General features: G+C 40.0%; 1 protein-coding gene across 1 annotated transcript in view; it reads left to right on the top strand.

Moving 5' to 3' along the window:
- The first annotated feature begins 1,291 nt into the window (after positions 1–1,291).
- The window catches only part of tinagl1 (tubulointerstitial nephritis antigen-like 1), a 35,559-nt gene continuing 20,655 nt past the window's right edge, over positions 1,292–16,195 (top strand). The window contains exons 1-3 of the mRNA XM_012868590.3: positions 1,292–1,436; positions 4,704–4,999; positions 7,513–7,579. Coding sequence (XP_012724044.2) covers positions 4,711–4,999; positions 7,513–7,579 — 356 coding nt within the window. The 5' untranslated portion in view covers positions 1,292–1,436; positions 4,704–4,710. The remainder of the gene's footprint in view (positions 1,437–4,703; positions 5,000–7,512; positions 7,580–16,195) is intronic.

The raw sequence follows: 16,195 nt of genomic DNA on the forward strand, positions 1-16,195 counted from the left end.
GCAATATTTTGAATATTTAGAGTGTTTTTCTTCTGCCAGACCTTAATCTCCAGAGGGTTGTTCGTACATTTCTAGAAGCTGGAAGGTCTTCCGCAATCTACCACTTATTTCCAGGCCAATTGAGTTGGGTTTGTGCAACTGGCGTCCAGGAGGAGGAGGAGCAGGAATGAGCAGCACTCTCTGCTGTGGGGTTTAACTCAACACAGCAGTGCAGTGGGGTCTCAGACAACCAAGCCATAACCCCAATTTTAATGCACTTTAGACGTACAAATTCATATCAGCACTTAATATTACCTCAGACAAACATGGGCTCGGGTGGCTCGCCGTGGTCCCCATTTTGCATCTGCCCTTCCATCTGTGTTGGTTCAGTGGGGCCTGGAGGAGTGGGAATGGTCTGGGGTGGGTCTCTGGAAGTGTCATGGGAGGGGGTGGCAGGAGGCTTCCCTCCTTGGTGTGGTGTTGTTTGTCTGGGTGTTTGGGCTACATCTCAGAACGATGGGTTCCAGTGTGTGGTAGCCAATGCTTCTCTTGACCTCCAAAGAGTTAGCTCACCGTGTGGGATGGTAATGTGCCCTCCATACCTTGGTCTGGTGCCTGTCTGGCATGTTTGGGGTTCAGTGCTGGTGGTGGGGTTGTCCCTTGCTTGGTGCTGGTTGGTCCAACTGGCAGGGTGCGGGGTCCTAAGCTTGGTCTGTGTTGTGGTAGACTGCGGTGTGGCTGGGTGGATGGGGGTCTGTGCCGTTCGCTTTAACCCTTCCTTATCCTTGGGGCTGTCGCATAACCCACATGGTTGAGGGTCATAAGCACAAGTTACTATTACATTCATGTGACCTGCTTACTTTGATGCGAGATGCAAACTCAGTCAGGCAATCAGAATACTGTCTTGAGAGGTCCTGTTTGTAGCTCAGAACTGCCCTGGCCCATGTAGGTAACCAGCATCTTTATATGGTATGCCTGAAATGTGGTGACAGGAGGCGTGGGAAGACAAAAACTTCACAGCAAGTGTAGGGCAGATTCAAAGCTATAAGTGAAAGCGTCAGAGAAATTGGGAAACTGTAGACTAAATAAGGACATATCTGAGTGCAGTTTGCCATGGTAGTTCCTGGATACTGGGAGGAAACAGAGATTCAAACTAAGGAAGCTTCTGGAAAAAAAGAAAAGAATCTGTATGAGTGAAAGAGAGATTAAGCAGGAGGCAGTGAAGCAGGGCCTGGAGCGAGGGGGGTAAGGGGGGGGCGTGGTTTGCTGTGCTGTCTGCATGTATATAGAGAACGCGGAGTCTGACAGAGCAGATCCTGTTAAGAGCGTGAGCAGAAAAGAACGGAGGACTGACCTTTCAGACTCTCGCTACCTGTGAATGACTTCCTGAGCAGCGCAACAACAAAACCGCCTGTTTCTGTTGGATTATAAACTCTGGATTCCTGTTTCTTTAAAAGGTAAAAAAAAATCCCAACTGTTTAGGCTTTGGTGCAGCAGCTCTGTTTCTTATGGCAGATTCCAGGCAGGTGCAGCTTTAGACTTTTCATGGTTTACATTGTTCTCAAGTTACTCGAGGTTCTTTCTGAATAAAAGGATTTCAAGCGTCTGAACTCTGTCATCTTTTGGTGTAATTTATGACTCAGTATATATTAGAGAAGGCTTTGCAATTATAATTTATTTACTTTCTGGGTGTTTACGCATGACAACATCGCAGAAGATTTACAATGGAAAGATAAATGTGAGTCAGAGATTGAGGAGTTTTATGGGGACCAGTTTGTGTTTCCTCTCAAAGAGCTGCGACCCATTCCCTCACCTGTTTTATTTAACGCTTCAGGGGAACTGTACCATCATCATTTACCAGTGTTGTCCTTTTCACAGAGAGGATTGTGTGACAGGAAGGGAAATACTTCAGGAAGGCCTTTTACACAGATACAGAGTATTATCTCGAGGGAGGTGCCGCGGTATCTCCAAGGAAAGTGAATGAATGACGTAAAGAAGGAGAAGATTTTTTTTTTTTTAAAAAGTCAGCTTTCTACCAGAATACAGCATTATATTACTTGCATCAGAGTTTTAGAGCATGCTTTCAGCGGGAAAACTTCTGTAAAAATGTGCAAAAGTTTGAAAATGTTACATTTGAAATAAATGAACAAACTAAATGTCTGGCATGCTACCTCTGAACTTTACTCCTTATGTGCAATTGCAAGCTGTGAATCTGCACTTCTCAGCTTCTGTGGTGTAAGATATGCAGACACATGAAGACATGTGAACGCTTGTTGGTGCCGAGGGTCCATCTGCCCTGTGGCTGCAGTATCCTGGCTACAGCAGCTGTCCTGAGCTCTGCCTGACCATATGGCAGCTATTGTTAAACAAGCGGGAGTAAAATAAAAGCTCAAGCATTGGTTTATTGAAACCGATGAAAACACAGTGTTAAGAGTTTCACCAATAAAAGGGTTTGACCTTCTTGCTCTATTTGAGACACTTTTAAGTGAGCTATGCTGTTAAATAAATGATAAAAAAATCACAACCAACTTTTGAAATGTGCTTAGTCGACAAAAATGTGATTCCCACTTAATTTTGGGAGGATTTTACTGAAATTACTTGTTTCAATCTTCATTTCTGTCATCTGCAAGCTAGATAAAGCGGGACTTTGCAAACTTTTTAATCTATCCTTACATTTTTTCTTGTGTCGACAACCACAGCTGTATTTATTGGCAATAGCATCTCACGGGTATAAAGCTCAGGTCAGGGCATTAGCAAGTTTAAATACCACATTATCTGTGTTGCTAGACTAACTAGCGCTCACTATAAAGCATTTAAAAAAACACGATAAACACATCAACTTAGTAACCAATCCATATGTAAGGTAAGGTAAGCCTTATAAATATTTAATAACCCATATAAATATTTCTGTGTTGATGTTATACTCATTGGTCTTCAAACATGACAAGTGAGAATAACATTTGACATCAGTTTTATTACAGTCAAAATGCTCAGGTAGGATTTGTAACCAAAACAGAGCAGCTGATGTTGATCAATATTACAAACTTGCATATTTATATTGTTGATTTACACCTAAATAATTTAATTGGTTAATGCTTGGTAACTTCCTAAATTCATTTTAAAGTGCAGCCGTTTAGAGGGCAGGAATATTTTGTCTTAAGAATATGTTGTTAAATACATTGAAGCTTTGTTTTGTTAAAGCCAACATCAAAATAATTCTTATTTGTATACCCAACACACTCAATAAGTGTTTACATCTCTGCTGGTTTCACAAATTTTTTTTTCATTATCTTAAATGTTTTTTTAATGTGTAAATACACATGCATGTTTTGTAGTTTTTTTTTATTATCCTACTCAGTTGCACACTTATTTAATCAGAATATAATCATGCTTTTATTTAACTGTAAAGTTTTTTTTAAGTATTCTCTTCTTGTTGTAAATTTGCCTTTACCGTACAGTCTCTTATTCTTATTTTTTGTTTTTTATTCATTTACCTTTGTGTGTCAACACAATACAACACTCAGGGAAAATAAAGGTTATTTCCATTGTCTCCTATACGTATGATGTTCCTCGGCATGCATGGGTTCACTTGGTCATCACTGACACTCTCACCTGCAGACCCAAGCAGCTCTGCGATCACCCTGGTGGGGATTTTATTGCGCTGCTTTGAATCGGCCACAACAAAAAGCTTGTTTTACAGAGGGGGCCTCCAAACCCGTTCCATACTACCATATGCTTTTATGTTTTTGTCCGTGGGTATTTGATGACTGAAGATGCATTCAGGCAGAGTACAGCCTTTCTATTATGCGCGTAACGTTCATTGTGAGCAGATTCCTGATGCAACAATTAATGATGCTATTTATGTAGACAGCAGGTCAATTCTTCCTGTCGGTCCGCCTGTGTGCTCCCAGTCAGAAACCTGGAACAAAACAAAGGAACATATGAATGAAAGTTTGCTGTCAGCCTTAAAGAGAGCAACACGTAAACACACGCACAATGCTGGACTTTGTTTTTAATACTATAGAAGGAAGTATTTTATATATATATATATATGTATATATATATATGTATATATATATATATGTATGTATAATAATATGTAGATATATATGTCATATATATAATATCTGTACTATCTATATGTCTCTATCATATGTCTCTCTCTCTCTTATATATATATATATATATATATATATATATATATATATATAAAGACACAGCCATAGAAGAAACAAGAACAACTAGCTCTGACATGTCACCTCCTTAAAAGCACTCAATGTTCCTGTCATTTAGCGGTTGTTTCCATTCCTTGCTTTGCTGAGTGCATTTTCATATTTAACTCCTGTTTGTCTTGGCGGTTTGAAAGGAAAATCAGGGAGAAAAGAGGTCAGCCTTGTAGCGTCCCATGAAGTTCTGTTTGGGCTGTGAGATGCTCGTTTTTTTGCTCAGACTTCTCCGTACTGTGTGTGTCTGCTGTGCCAAGCTTATGGGTCGATGGATCTGTGTGGGAGTGAATCGGTGAGCGGGATGTGTGTGGGGTGTCGGCAGCTGCCCTAAACCAATTGTACAGGTTACTCTGTAACTTCCCTGCTTTCAAAGTTTAAATTTGCACAATGGCAAGGTTGTTTCATTTAACGATAGGCACACAAAACCATGCTGAGGAGGAATCAAATCCACGTCATCTATGCATTTTAACGACATGCTTCTTTCTTCTCTTGTTGCAGGTTGATCATGCGCCCTATTCTTTTGACTGCGGTGGTGCTGCTTCTGGCTGCGCAGGGAGGTGCTGCAGGCAGAACCAAAAGGGAGCTGGCCGGCCCGCTGCACCGTGGCGGCATCAGGGACCCACTTGGCAGTTACTGCCAGAGGAGAGGAGGTTGCTGCCCCGGCAGAGACGACCAGTGCACCGTGCCCTACCTGGACACCATCTGCTACTGCGACTTGTTCTGCAACCGAACCGTCTCCGACTGCTGCCCGGACTTTTGGGGTCACTGCCTCGGCGTTCAGCCACCTTTCATTGGTATGTAAGGGTGAAATGTGTTTGTGGGTGCTTCACTTATTTCTGTAGCGGTCTGTGTGATCGTAGTTCTTTAGGCTCATGAGCCATATGGGACCCTGTTGAAACATAAAAATGGATTACAGTGGAAAAACTGTACCTGCCTGCATTGTTGTAGCCTTCTTGTACACAGTTTAAGCTGCAACTGGAACAACTCTGAGCCATCATCACAGAGATTCTCACACTAAATAATCTCAATCACACTGCAGTGGCTTTTAAAAGTACCAACACCCCTCAAACATGTTCACATTTATTTAGTTTTAACCTCAAACTTTTGGGGGATTTTATGTGATTGACAGAATGATGGGTCTGGCAATAGGATAAATTTACCAACCATCACCCATTAACTGAGCCAACTGCTATATATTTTGTTATGAGAGCAAAGGTTTCTATTTTTCTACCTTTAAGTCAGTTTTGTTAACCAGTAGAAAAAAAATTAACCTCAAGACAAAAATAGTAAATAGTATACAATCAAGAGGGAACAACTTTCAGTCTCCTATGACATTGAAACAATGACAGAATAAAGTTACACTGTAGACTGTGTTGTTTCTTTTTATAGGAAACAAGAACGCATTTTTTTTTAACAAAAATATAAGTACACCTATAATACCGACTGTTTGGAGTAACTACAATTTGCTTGCAATGCATGGCTAAAAACTTAGAATCAAAACAATTATTCCATAAAATACTATCTACACCAATTAAATAAACTATAAAAATAAAAATAAACAAGCATTCCCAATAAGTCTTCCAAATTAGTTGACTAGAAAACAAGCATGTTTACCTTGTTGGTTCCTAGCAAAGTGGTCAGATGGGTAACAATATTAGCACCTGTGCTAAAAGGTTTTTGACCTTTTGTCTTTAAAATCTGTAAAATGAAAGGACATCATGTCATGGCTTCTGTATTAGGAACAGAAGCCATGACATAAAATGTTTGTTAGCGAGCCGTTCCTATCAGAGGCTTTAACTTTTATGTAAAAAACAGAAAAACATTCCCAACTTCAGTTTGTTCAACATTTTGTCAAAAGCTCTAAATAATCAGAGAAACCTTACTGTATCTGTTGAAAGTTGATTGCTCTCTCAAACAACCTAAATAAACCATTTTATACAATAGATTACATAATCTTCAGCTCATGGCTTTGGTGAGCACTACCCAGTGAGGAGCCGGTCTAATCAAATTATATAATGCTTAGTTTGGTGCCTTCACTGATCAGAAAAAGATAGGATTGTTGCATTTCCAGTCATGGCCAGTCATTCTCTGATACCATCATCACCAGTTGTTTTTTTCTTTTCTGATACACATCTTGATATTTTTGCTAAATAAAGCAGCACATCTTCATTTCGCAATGTACCGTGGTTAAACTAATAAGTCACACAAGTCAGGGATCAATTTATCCTCATCCATCACCTCGATGCGTGCTGCACACGTGGCTGCAGTTGGACTCCCTCAACAGCTTTGGAACCGCTCTCCCACCACAAAGGTGGAGAAGTTGCCACTGAAAGCCAAGACCTCCAGTGACAGGGATCAGCGCAAGAAACAGTGAGCTTCTTATTAACTAGGAACGAGGAGGAGGGGTGTAGGGCCGAACCAGAGGACTTCAGGGGAAAGAATGTGGGCTATGTGGATGGTTGAAGCGACAGACGATGAGGGGCAGAGGGGTCTAAGCAGGTGTGTTCACTGGTCAGCAAGGCAGAGGTCTTTTGAGGTGTGAAATGCAGTGCACCCTTTCTTATATTGCTACAATTCCTATTAGGAATGAATCTATTCATCCTTAATGAGGGAGATATTTAATCTGTAACCTGGGGGAAGAAGTGAGTTATGGCAGCCCAGGTTAGACAGCTGTGTGGTTGGAGGATTGGTGTCGAAGGTCTCGGCCATAAATCCCTATCAGCTCAGGGGGCCAACAGTAAATTCTGCTGCTTGTCGTTTCTTAAATTCCACATGGCGCTGACACTCCTGACGACTGTAAATCAGAGGGTAGGTAAACCTCATCAATAAGTCTGTCACGCCGAGTCAGAGTAGTTTTCTTCATACCAGGGTCCACACTTCAAGAGGAGGAGGGCAAAGTGACCCAAAACAGTAATTAAAGCTCATTGGCGTTTGTTGTCAAATGGTTTCTCCTGCTGAAGGATTTACGTCGTTAAAAAGTGTTTTTGCCGTGTCCCTCCACCTCCAGCAGAGGTGGAGAAGCAGGGTATAAAATAGTTAAACCATGAGAGCTCAGGAAGCCATGGGAATGGTTAGGAAAGGCCTAACTCCGCATTCCTACACTGGATTACTGGAGCTCAGAGCTCCTTAGACCTCACATAAGCTGTATGTGAGTATTTGCTGAATGTACGCTCATATATGTGTGCATCTTACATCTCTACATTTAAGGCTGTGCTCACATTTTATCTAGATTAGGTAGAGGATCAGTTGTGTTTAGCCACATCAAACCCGTGTGTATATGAAACCCCATCTCTTTGTCTCTTCCCAGGCATCTGTGAAAGAAATGGAAACAAGTTTTATACAGGGCAAACATACAAAGAAAACTGCAACTTATGGTACGTAAACCCTACATTTTTATTCTTTTCTACATCAGCTGCATAAAGCTTTCACTGTAATGTCTTCCTAACAAGCTTAAAGCTAAATCTTGTCCTTCACCCTTTGTTTGGTCTATCTCCATATTTTCTGTACGTGCATTTAATGACTTTACATAATATAGAAGGTAAAGATTTCTTTTTTTAAAGTTGCAGACCTGATATTGGAGACATGAGCACAACTTCTTTAACCCTGGATAAATACTCTTATCTCACATTACAGTTCTGTGCAAAAAAAAAATCCATGCCCCTGGCAGTTTTCCACATTGTGTTAAAATCACAAATATTACTGTTTTTTTCACGTTGCACATTAATCAAAATAGTATCATAATGGTGATACATGATTTCAACAAAGAAACCAAAGCAAAACGGTCCACACATGAAGTTATAGGGGAAAACATTTGAATGACACAGGCAGTAAGTATTGAACACACTCTGAAATAAATACTTTGCAGAAAAGGTGATGCCTTTGTTGGTAATGCCAACCTCTGCTGTATATTTAAAACTTACTGACGTGTTGGTCAGATGTGATCTCACCCATTATTTCACACAAACTCTATTCAAATCTCGAAGGTTCTGGAGGTGCTTTCTATGCGCTCTGATCTTCAGATCTTTCTAGAGATTTTGAGTTGAAGTCAAGCCAGATGATTGACTTGGTCATTCCAGCAGTTTTATTTAATTCCTTTGAAACCAATTACGGCTTTCCCAGGCCGTGTGTTTGGACCCATTGTCTTACCTGGACATCCACACATATTTCATTGTCAGTTTTGTGTCAAGAATGTCCCAGTATGTTTTTGATTCATCCTTTCTGCGGTGATGTGAGGTCTGCAAGTACCATACGCTGTAAGACAAACTGCACCCTGATGTGCCCTCCTGCAGCCGTGTGCAGAACCTTTCTTCCCCCAAATCTGGTGTGTGCAGTGACATCCAAAGAGTTAATCTTTGGTCTTTTCTAACCAGACTATGTTCTCACAGTATTTAACTGACATGTTCAAATCTTCATCAGGTTTTAAACAAGATCTGCCAATATATGACAGCATCCCACATTTTCAATTTCATGAATAAATTCCAAATTTCAAAGATTGTGCCAAACTGTGCCTAAGTGGCTCAAAATAGTATGAGTTCCGCCTGGATTTATTTCAGTCTAAACATGTATGACTTCTCAATTGCTTGTTTTGTGGACTCCAAACTTACTACAGATGTAACCAAGATGTTGTAGGTACAATTTATTGTCTTTATTTCCGTCTTTACAGCAAAAGTAAGAAGTTCACATCTACATCATCCTCCAGGACCTTTTATATAAGTTGATAACACGATTAGCAGTCTAGGTATTGTACAAGTTGGGAAAGGCCCCATAAAGTATGAGTATGAATTTTTTGGAAAATAGACCCTCGGGCTTAAGAGGTTAGAAACGCAGCTGGAACCGTTGCTATTAGTACGTTTTGAACGGTGTGGGATAGCGTGGCTGACGAAGGGCAGCAGACAGATGTTGTCCAGAGTAGCAGTAGGTGGTTTATTTGCATGAATCATGACAAAAAGAACATTTACAAAAATCCAAATCCAAATCAAAAGTTAACAAGGCAAAAATGAACATAACTGACCTTACAGTGACTAAAATGAACATAAAGTACATTCAGCTACCCTGACCTGGTTCTCTCCTCTTGAACAACTGAATGATTCTGTTTAAATACAGAAAATAGAATATTTCAGACAAGTCTAAACATTACAGTCATCAACTTATTGATGCTACTTCATCAACCACCAAACAACTTTTAGACCGTAGCCATTACATCATACAATAACATAATGATATAACAACTTAATAGGTAGACAAAAACCTAAAACTGCCCTTGTCAAATTACAAGTTTTCCTCTCCCATCTTCACCTGGTCCCTTCCTGTCACAACAACATTATACAGGAAGCTATACAGGAAGTGAGGCAGCACTTCCTCCTTGTGCTGCTGGTTCACAGGTACGTAAGGTAAGTTTATAAACCAAATAATATTGACTTTTCTAAACAATAAGATGTAGATTTGAAAAAACAACTGTCAGAATTGATTTAAACAAAGGCGCTTTATTAAATCTCTAAAATTGCACAGCCTAAACCAACCTGGAACTGCTAAATGTTTGCAGACTAAAAGATAAATCTTAGCATATGGCTAAATCAAGCAACAAGAATGATGTTCTCACGCGCTGTATTACAAACCACAAGGCTTTTTTGTACAGCTGCTTTACTTTTACCTTTTGTGCCACACCAGTTGGTGCATTATTTTGTTAATGAAAAACATTTTTATGTCTCATCAGTTGATAGTAAACCAGATGATATTTATTTGCAGATGTCAGCAGAAGACTTTCTATATGCTGACAGATTTTTAGCAGATTTCTTGGCTTTCTATGCCTTTTTTACACATCCCTTGCTGCTTGGGTTCAATATTTATTCTCTAGACATAACTTAAATTATGGACTAATTGTTTTTTATTTCTTTGTATGTGTGGATTAACACCTGGTGTCAATTTCATCACAATAGAAATATTATAAATATATTATTAATGTGATAAGTACTCTTTTTTTTCCCATGCTGTAGTACATATTAGCATATCAGCATGCTAAACAGGAATGTGCCTGTCAAATAGCAAACACTGCTTCCCATTTGTCCTCGCTAGTCGTAATTTCTGACCTCCGAAATGACCTCTACAATCAGCAGTTTTCAATTATTTATGTAGCATTTAGACAATCATGTCCTGCTTTTCAATGTTTGTGAGATGGAATGTTTCAGCAGTGTTTATATGCACAAAAATACCGGATAGAACAGCATTATTGACATTGGCCATAGAGCCTAAACGAGCAATGCAGAAACGCTACCTATTATTGTTTAATGGTGCATATTCAGCAGCTCAGTACGGCTTCAAAAAAGATTTTGCAATAAAGTGGGACTTGAAAACGCATCCTGTGACTCAGGTTGGCTGTGTTTGTCTTTTTAACAATTGCTTTTGTGCGAGCGTCCATGCTTTTTCCTACTGTCGGACAAGAGGACGCTAAATGGCGAAGATGACATAATCTGAGACTTGTTAGTTGATGGAATGCACCATGATAACTGTCTGCTGATTTCAAGCAGCAAAGCAACAGGCTTGAACAGCTTTAAATGATAAACTGATTGACCCTAATGTGCTTCCATCAAGAGCAGTTCAGTAGTGTCTGCAGGACCAAAATAGCATCAACACAACTCAGACTAAAACAAAACAAGACCCTTAAAATTTCCCCATATCTTGTATTGGCCACATCATGTTTACAGACGGCTGTTTCATGTTGCCCTCTGAGTTATATGGTCAATTTGATCGTAATTGAAGCAGTTTTCCTGTTTAGCTCCCACTTTGATGTAGATAAAAAAGTGCACCCAACTTCAAAGGACAAAACTGAACCTGGATCAAGTGAGACAAAGCGGCTTGGTTCTGGTTTTGACTCCTTGTGTAAATTCCTCTGTGAATCTTCTTGGGAGTGTTGATTTGTTTTTCCTGTGCGCTGTTTCTGAAAGACGTGTTTATGTGCCGCTCCCTGTCTTTATGACCCTGACGTAGTCATGTTTTTGAAAACTCTAATGGCAAACACCCTATGACTACACGGTGGCAGTTCGAGCGGCGAACTGTGTTACCCATAACGACTGATCAGTCTGATCAGTTCTGGGCGGTTCATTGGTCTCGTCTGTTCAGGGTTTTAATTGATCATCAGTGTGATATTTGTTTTTAAATCAGGGTAAGACACGTATTTTCAGTCACAGCATTTTTATACAAACCACGCTGACCCCTCCGATCTAAGCTGTCAGGATCAGCTGCATCCATCTCATGGAGCATTTAGGACAGGGTAGCGGGGCTTTTTCCGAAACACCAAAGTGCAAAAAAGTGATGTAAAACCAAAAGCAGCAACTTGTTATAAAACACAACGAGAATGACCTTAAGAAGAATAAAACATACTGTACACCACAACTCATTTAGAAACCTGTTATATGACTGCAGAACATATTTTTGTAAGGTATATCCTTCTTTGTATGTCCTGGCGGTTTAAGTTAACAGCATGGTAGGACTGGTTGCCTTACAGTGTCAGACACAGATTAGCTCTGCATATCACACAAAAAAGGCTTTGGGGGATTCAGGGAAAAGACAGAGATATAGCCACCAATCACAGGAGCAGCCCTTTAAGATCACAAAAGCAGCCAAAAACCATAGCAGCATTGGACAGAGGCCTATCTTCTAAGATAACCCCCCCCAAAAAAAACAAACAAAAAAATATTTTTAGGCTTGTGGATACTGCACAAGATCAGAGGAACCTGTACTTTTACCCTTCGGGCCAGAAAACTTGATCAGGAAATTTCATTCATCACAAGAAACTCAAGTTCAGATCTCCTAGAAAGTCCTCATAGGGTTTTCCCTCTGTAGCTTACATCTTGGTAGTAGCCATGCCTTTTTCTCATTTCTGACCATTCAGTTCAGTTTTATTTATATTGCGCCAGCTCACAACACATGTCATCTGAAGGCACTTTACACGGTCAATTCAATTAAATCATACAGACAGATTGGTCAAAAAGTTTCCTATCCAACAAAATCCAGTAGATTGCATCGAGTCTTGACCAGCAGCATTCACTCTGAAAAACAGTCATCTGCATTGTTGTTGGCTGTGCAGCAATCCCTGATACCGACCTTTAACTTAATAGCAGTCAACACACAAGAAAAAAATGTTTGGGCCAGATAATGTGTCAACTTCTGAACCAGGGCTGCAAGAAAACAATGACTTTTTTTTCTTGCAGCATTGAGAGAAGGAATACATTTCTGTGTTCTTCTGAAAGCCCTTTATCTTCATACACATGCGTCTTGCAAAAATTGTCATTGTGTTTTCTGTTATATGGTTCGGTTTAATTTAGCTGAATTGTTTAATTTTTTCATGTGTTCTGAATGTCAGAATAAAGATGTTAATTGGTAACCAACCCAGAGGATCAAACAAATATATAGATTAAGACACCAGGCTAAGCCCTGCGGGTCAACAGAAAACTCAGTGCTAACCCTTTTTCTAACCCTATCCCCATCAAGCAAATATTTGTATGGCCCCACAAGCTCCCACACGTGCTCACTAAGGCTATACACATGGCTTATTTAAAAAGTTACGCCACAACAATGACACAGGGGGGGGAAACTTACACTCCTTTTCCTATTCCCACTCCCTGCTCTTATTAATTTGCCAGACGTGTGTTCTCTTAGCCCTGCAGGGTGGAGATCACAGCTTCCTCTCAGAGTTGACGGCCAGCTCCCAGCTGGCTCCCTCCTAGCTGTCTCCTTAGCAGTAGTTAAGCCACTTAAAAGTTGAATCAGTTCCTCCTACATGTGGCTGCTGGTTTTAACAGAAACGATAAGCCCGGCTGTCAGCCTAACATAGAATTGATTAAAAGCTCTTCAGGACGATTTATACATCTAAACCAAACAGTTAACGCCTGACACGACTCGAACAGAGTAGAATATGTAGGATTAGAGGTTATGAAAAGATAAATGATCCTAATATAAATGTTTTTATTGTCTGCCTGTGATGTTTCTGAGATCTTTCCTCTGTGAAGGGCAACATCTGCCCCTAATCTCGTGAAACATTACATTTTCTGGTCAGTCTGAAGAACCAACTATCTGCACTTTGATTTGGCTTTGTGTGCCCAACGAGACAGCAACCAATGACAGTAATAATTTCAAAGCTTAGGTAAATAACAGATATCTAAACACACACCAGTGATGTGGATCAGGGTGGCGAGACAGTATGAATTTGCTTGTTCTGTTTTTAATAGGTAGTGTGACTTTGAATGTTAAATATAGCCTCCTGATCTTGTCACAGAGCTCATGTTGTATTTCACTATCACACTTAATCTCTATAACTCTGTCTTCAAGCGCATGTCTCTGTGCCCAGTCTATTTACTGTGTGAATAAGCTGCTTTTTTTTTAAATTTCTGGTTCTGTCACACAAGCCTGCATTCTTTCTTGTTGAAGAGAAAAAATCTTAAGGTTGTCATCACTCTCCTCCAGTCAAAGTCTTTTAACACTCCCACCGAATCGCTAAATAAAGCTTCGCTGGAATTAGATTGGCCACTTTGAGCATATTTATGTAAAATTGCACACTCTGCGTTGTATTTGCACATATATATCTGAGACACTTGCCAGAAGATGCTGCAATATGAAAAGTGACTCAGTCTGTTGGCTTCTGTGTGACTAAAGGGGAATTGGACCTGTTTCACATCATTGTGTATGATCAGTAATTGCCCTAAGTCGTTAATTTCTTCGTGTAAAGAGTGCACCATCCCCTACAGTCACAATTATTGTCTGATGACTTCATTTTCTATTTAGAAACTGCCAATAGTGTCTGGATCCCCAGGGTTGTCTTATCTATCTTATGCTGAGTAGCATAAGATGGTCTTACTCAAGCGCAGTTATTCAAAAAAAGGTTTGGGCATTTCTTACCTACATTTCCATAAAAATTGCCTACTCTACCTTTTAATAAAAATCAATGGACAGATACTTCTTGACTTTCGGGGTGTAGCCTATTTTATATTTTAAACAAAGAAATTGTCCTATGATCAACATCTTCTCTTTACCTCAACTCAGTCTCTCAGACCTTGCACTAACTCCAGGAATTTATCTACAGAAAGTCAGCACAACTTGCACACAGAATTTGCAGAGGGTTTTATGCCGGACGCCGTTTCTGCTCCAACCGGGCATCATTTTGCTCTTTAAAGGTATACTATGCAACCGGGGTTGATTTTCCAGCGAGGCTCCCCCCAGAGGGCGAAGTAAAACTGCACTGTCGTAAATATGCTCAGCTGTTCTCCTGGTTTCTCCATCAAGCCTGGCGCGGTTGTTTTGAGCTGAGCAGACAGACGAAAGCAACGAATCACCATGTCTACTAACACAGTGAAAGTATGAACATGCACAGAGAGAGAGAGAAACCATTCCAATGTTACTTACAATCGCATCAGCAGAAACGCGAGGTCCGCGTCAGCCTTGCAGCCTTCTATGTTCACCAGTGTACGACTCCTCTCTCTGTCCAGAGCCCTTTTCCTCTTTCTTGCCTGCTCCAACATGGGCTTTCGCTGTTTTCTCGCTGGTTCCGCCATGATAACTGCAAAAAAATCGCCACTGGGCTAGCAACGAGCATGCCTTTCACTGGGGGTGTGTAGCAGTTCTCGCCGTAAAGCAAGACCGACTCTTGCGATGCACACGAGACTTCTGAGCCTGTGGGTGCGGGCCGAGGGCTCCTGCAATTGCAAGTATGGTATTTCCCCCATGACTCATTTAATCATCCAAAATGGTATGGAACACATATAACTGAAAACTGTTGCATAGTATGCCTTTAAATCAAGAAGAGACACTTACTTGAATGTATGTATGACTTTAGCTATTTAGTATACATTTGGTATAACTCTGTCCACTAGATGGCAACAAAGCGCTTATATTATGAGCCTTATTATTTCTTGAATATAAATCAACATGCATTAGTGGAGCACAATAGTCTCTAAAGGGGTTTATACCCATCCTGGCTGATTTTGACATAAGCAAGACGACTCACACCAGACATTAAAATCCATACTGAGCAATAAGGAGGACATCAACAGATCCAGTGTTTCTTCTGACTGGACATAATATTAATGTTTTGGTGAAGGCCCAGTTAGAATCCCAACTTGAAACTGTTGAGGTCAAGGCAAGGATGTTTTCCAGACTCAGATTAATCACTCAAATACCAGTGGAACTGTGCAAAAACGCTCCAGTAATTTTAAGAGGAGTTCCAATTCTTTAATGTCAGTAAAAAATGTTTTCATTGATTATAGAGGAGGGTATGAATAGTTTTCTACATGCTTTCTTTTAAAAATAAAATAAATCAAAAAAACAAAACTGATACTCCTTTATATTGTTATTTATCTTATGAAAGGTTCCTGTTTCACAGCGTTTAACATCGTACGTACACTTGATCAGGACAGACGCCAGTGCCAGGTCTGAATGTTTTCTCCGATTGACAAGAGCTAGCATGCTAATGCATTAGCTACTTCAGCTAGCTTCAGATATTTGTGTTCCTTGATTTTGTTTATCAGTCCAGTGAATTGGTGTGGGGATGTGTTCACCTATTTTTCACTTCAGGGGAAAGTTTTAAATGAGCTTTTTTTGTTTGGTGTTTCGCAAAAAACATTCCTGCCTTAAAAGCTGCCATAGTGGTTGTCAAACAACTTTGTGCATCACTGCCACCTTGTGGCAAAGCTGCTGATGGTTGTTGCTACCTACTATAGAAGAAAACAGAAAAGACAGTCAACTATGCCATTAAAGTGTTCATTTTAGCAACTATTTGAAACCTTTAGCATTGCTATCCAGAAATCCACACTATCCATCCCTTTAAGGATATCATATTGTTGTTTTCGGGAAATCAATGAGGATTAAGACTATTTATCTATTTGCAAGACATTGTAGTAGTGTTTAATTTGTCATTGTAGTGTTGCCATAATTTCTATAGTTGTATTAAATTTCCATAGCTCTTCGGTTATTGGCGACATAAAAAAATATTCAAAACGCAT

This window comes from Fundulus heteroclitus, chromosome 13 (genome assembly GCF_011125445.2).
Source record: "Fundulus heteroclitus isolate FHET01 chromosome 13, MU-UCD_Fhet_4.1, whole genome shotgun sequence".
Classification (NCBI taxonomy): domain Eukaryota; kingdom Metazoa; phylum Chordata; class Actinopteri; order Cyprinodontiformes; family Fundulidae; genus Fundulus; species Fundulus heteroclitus.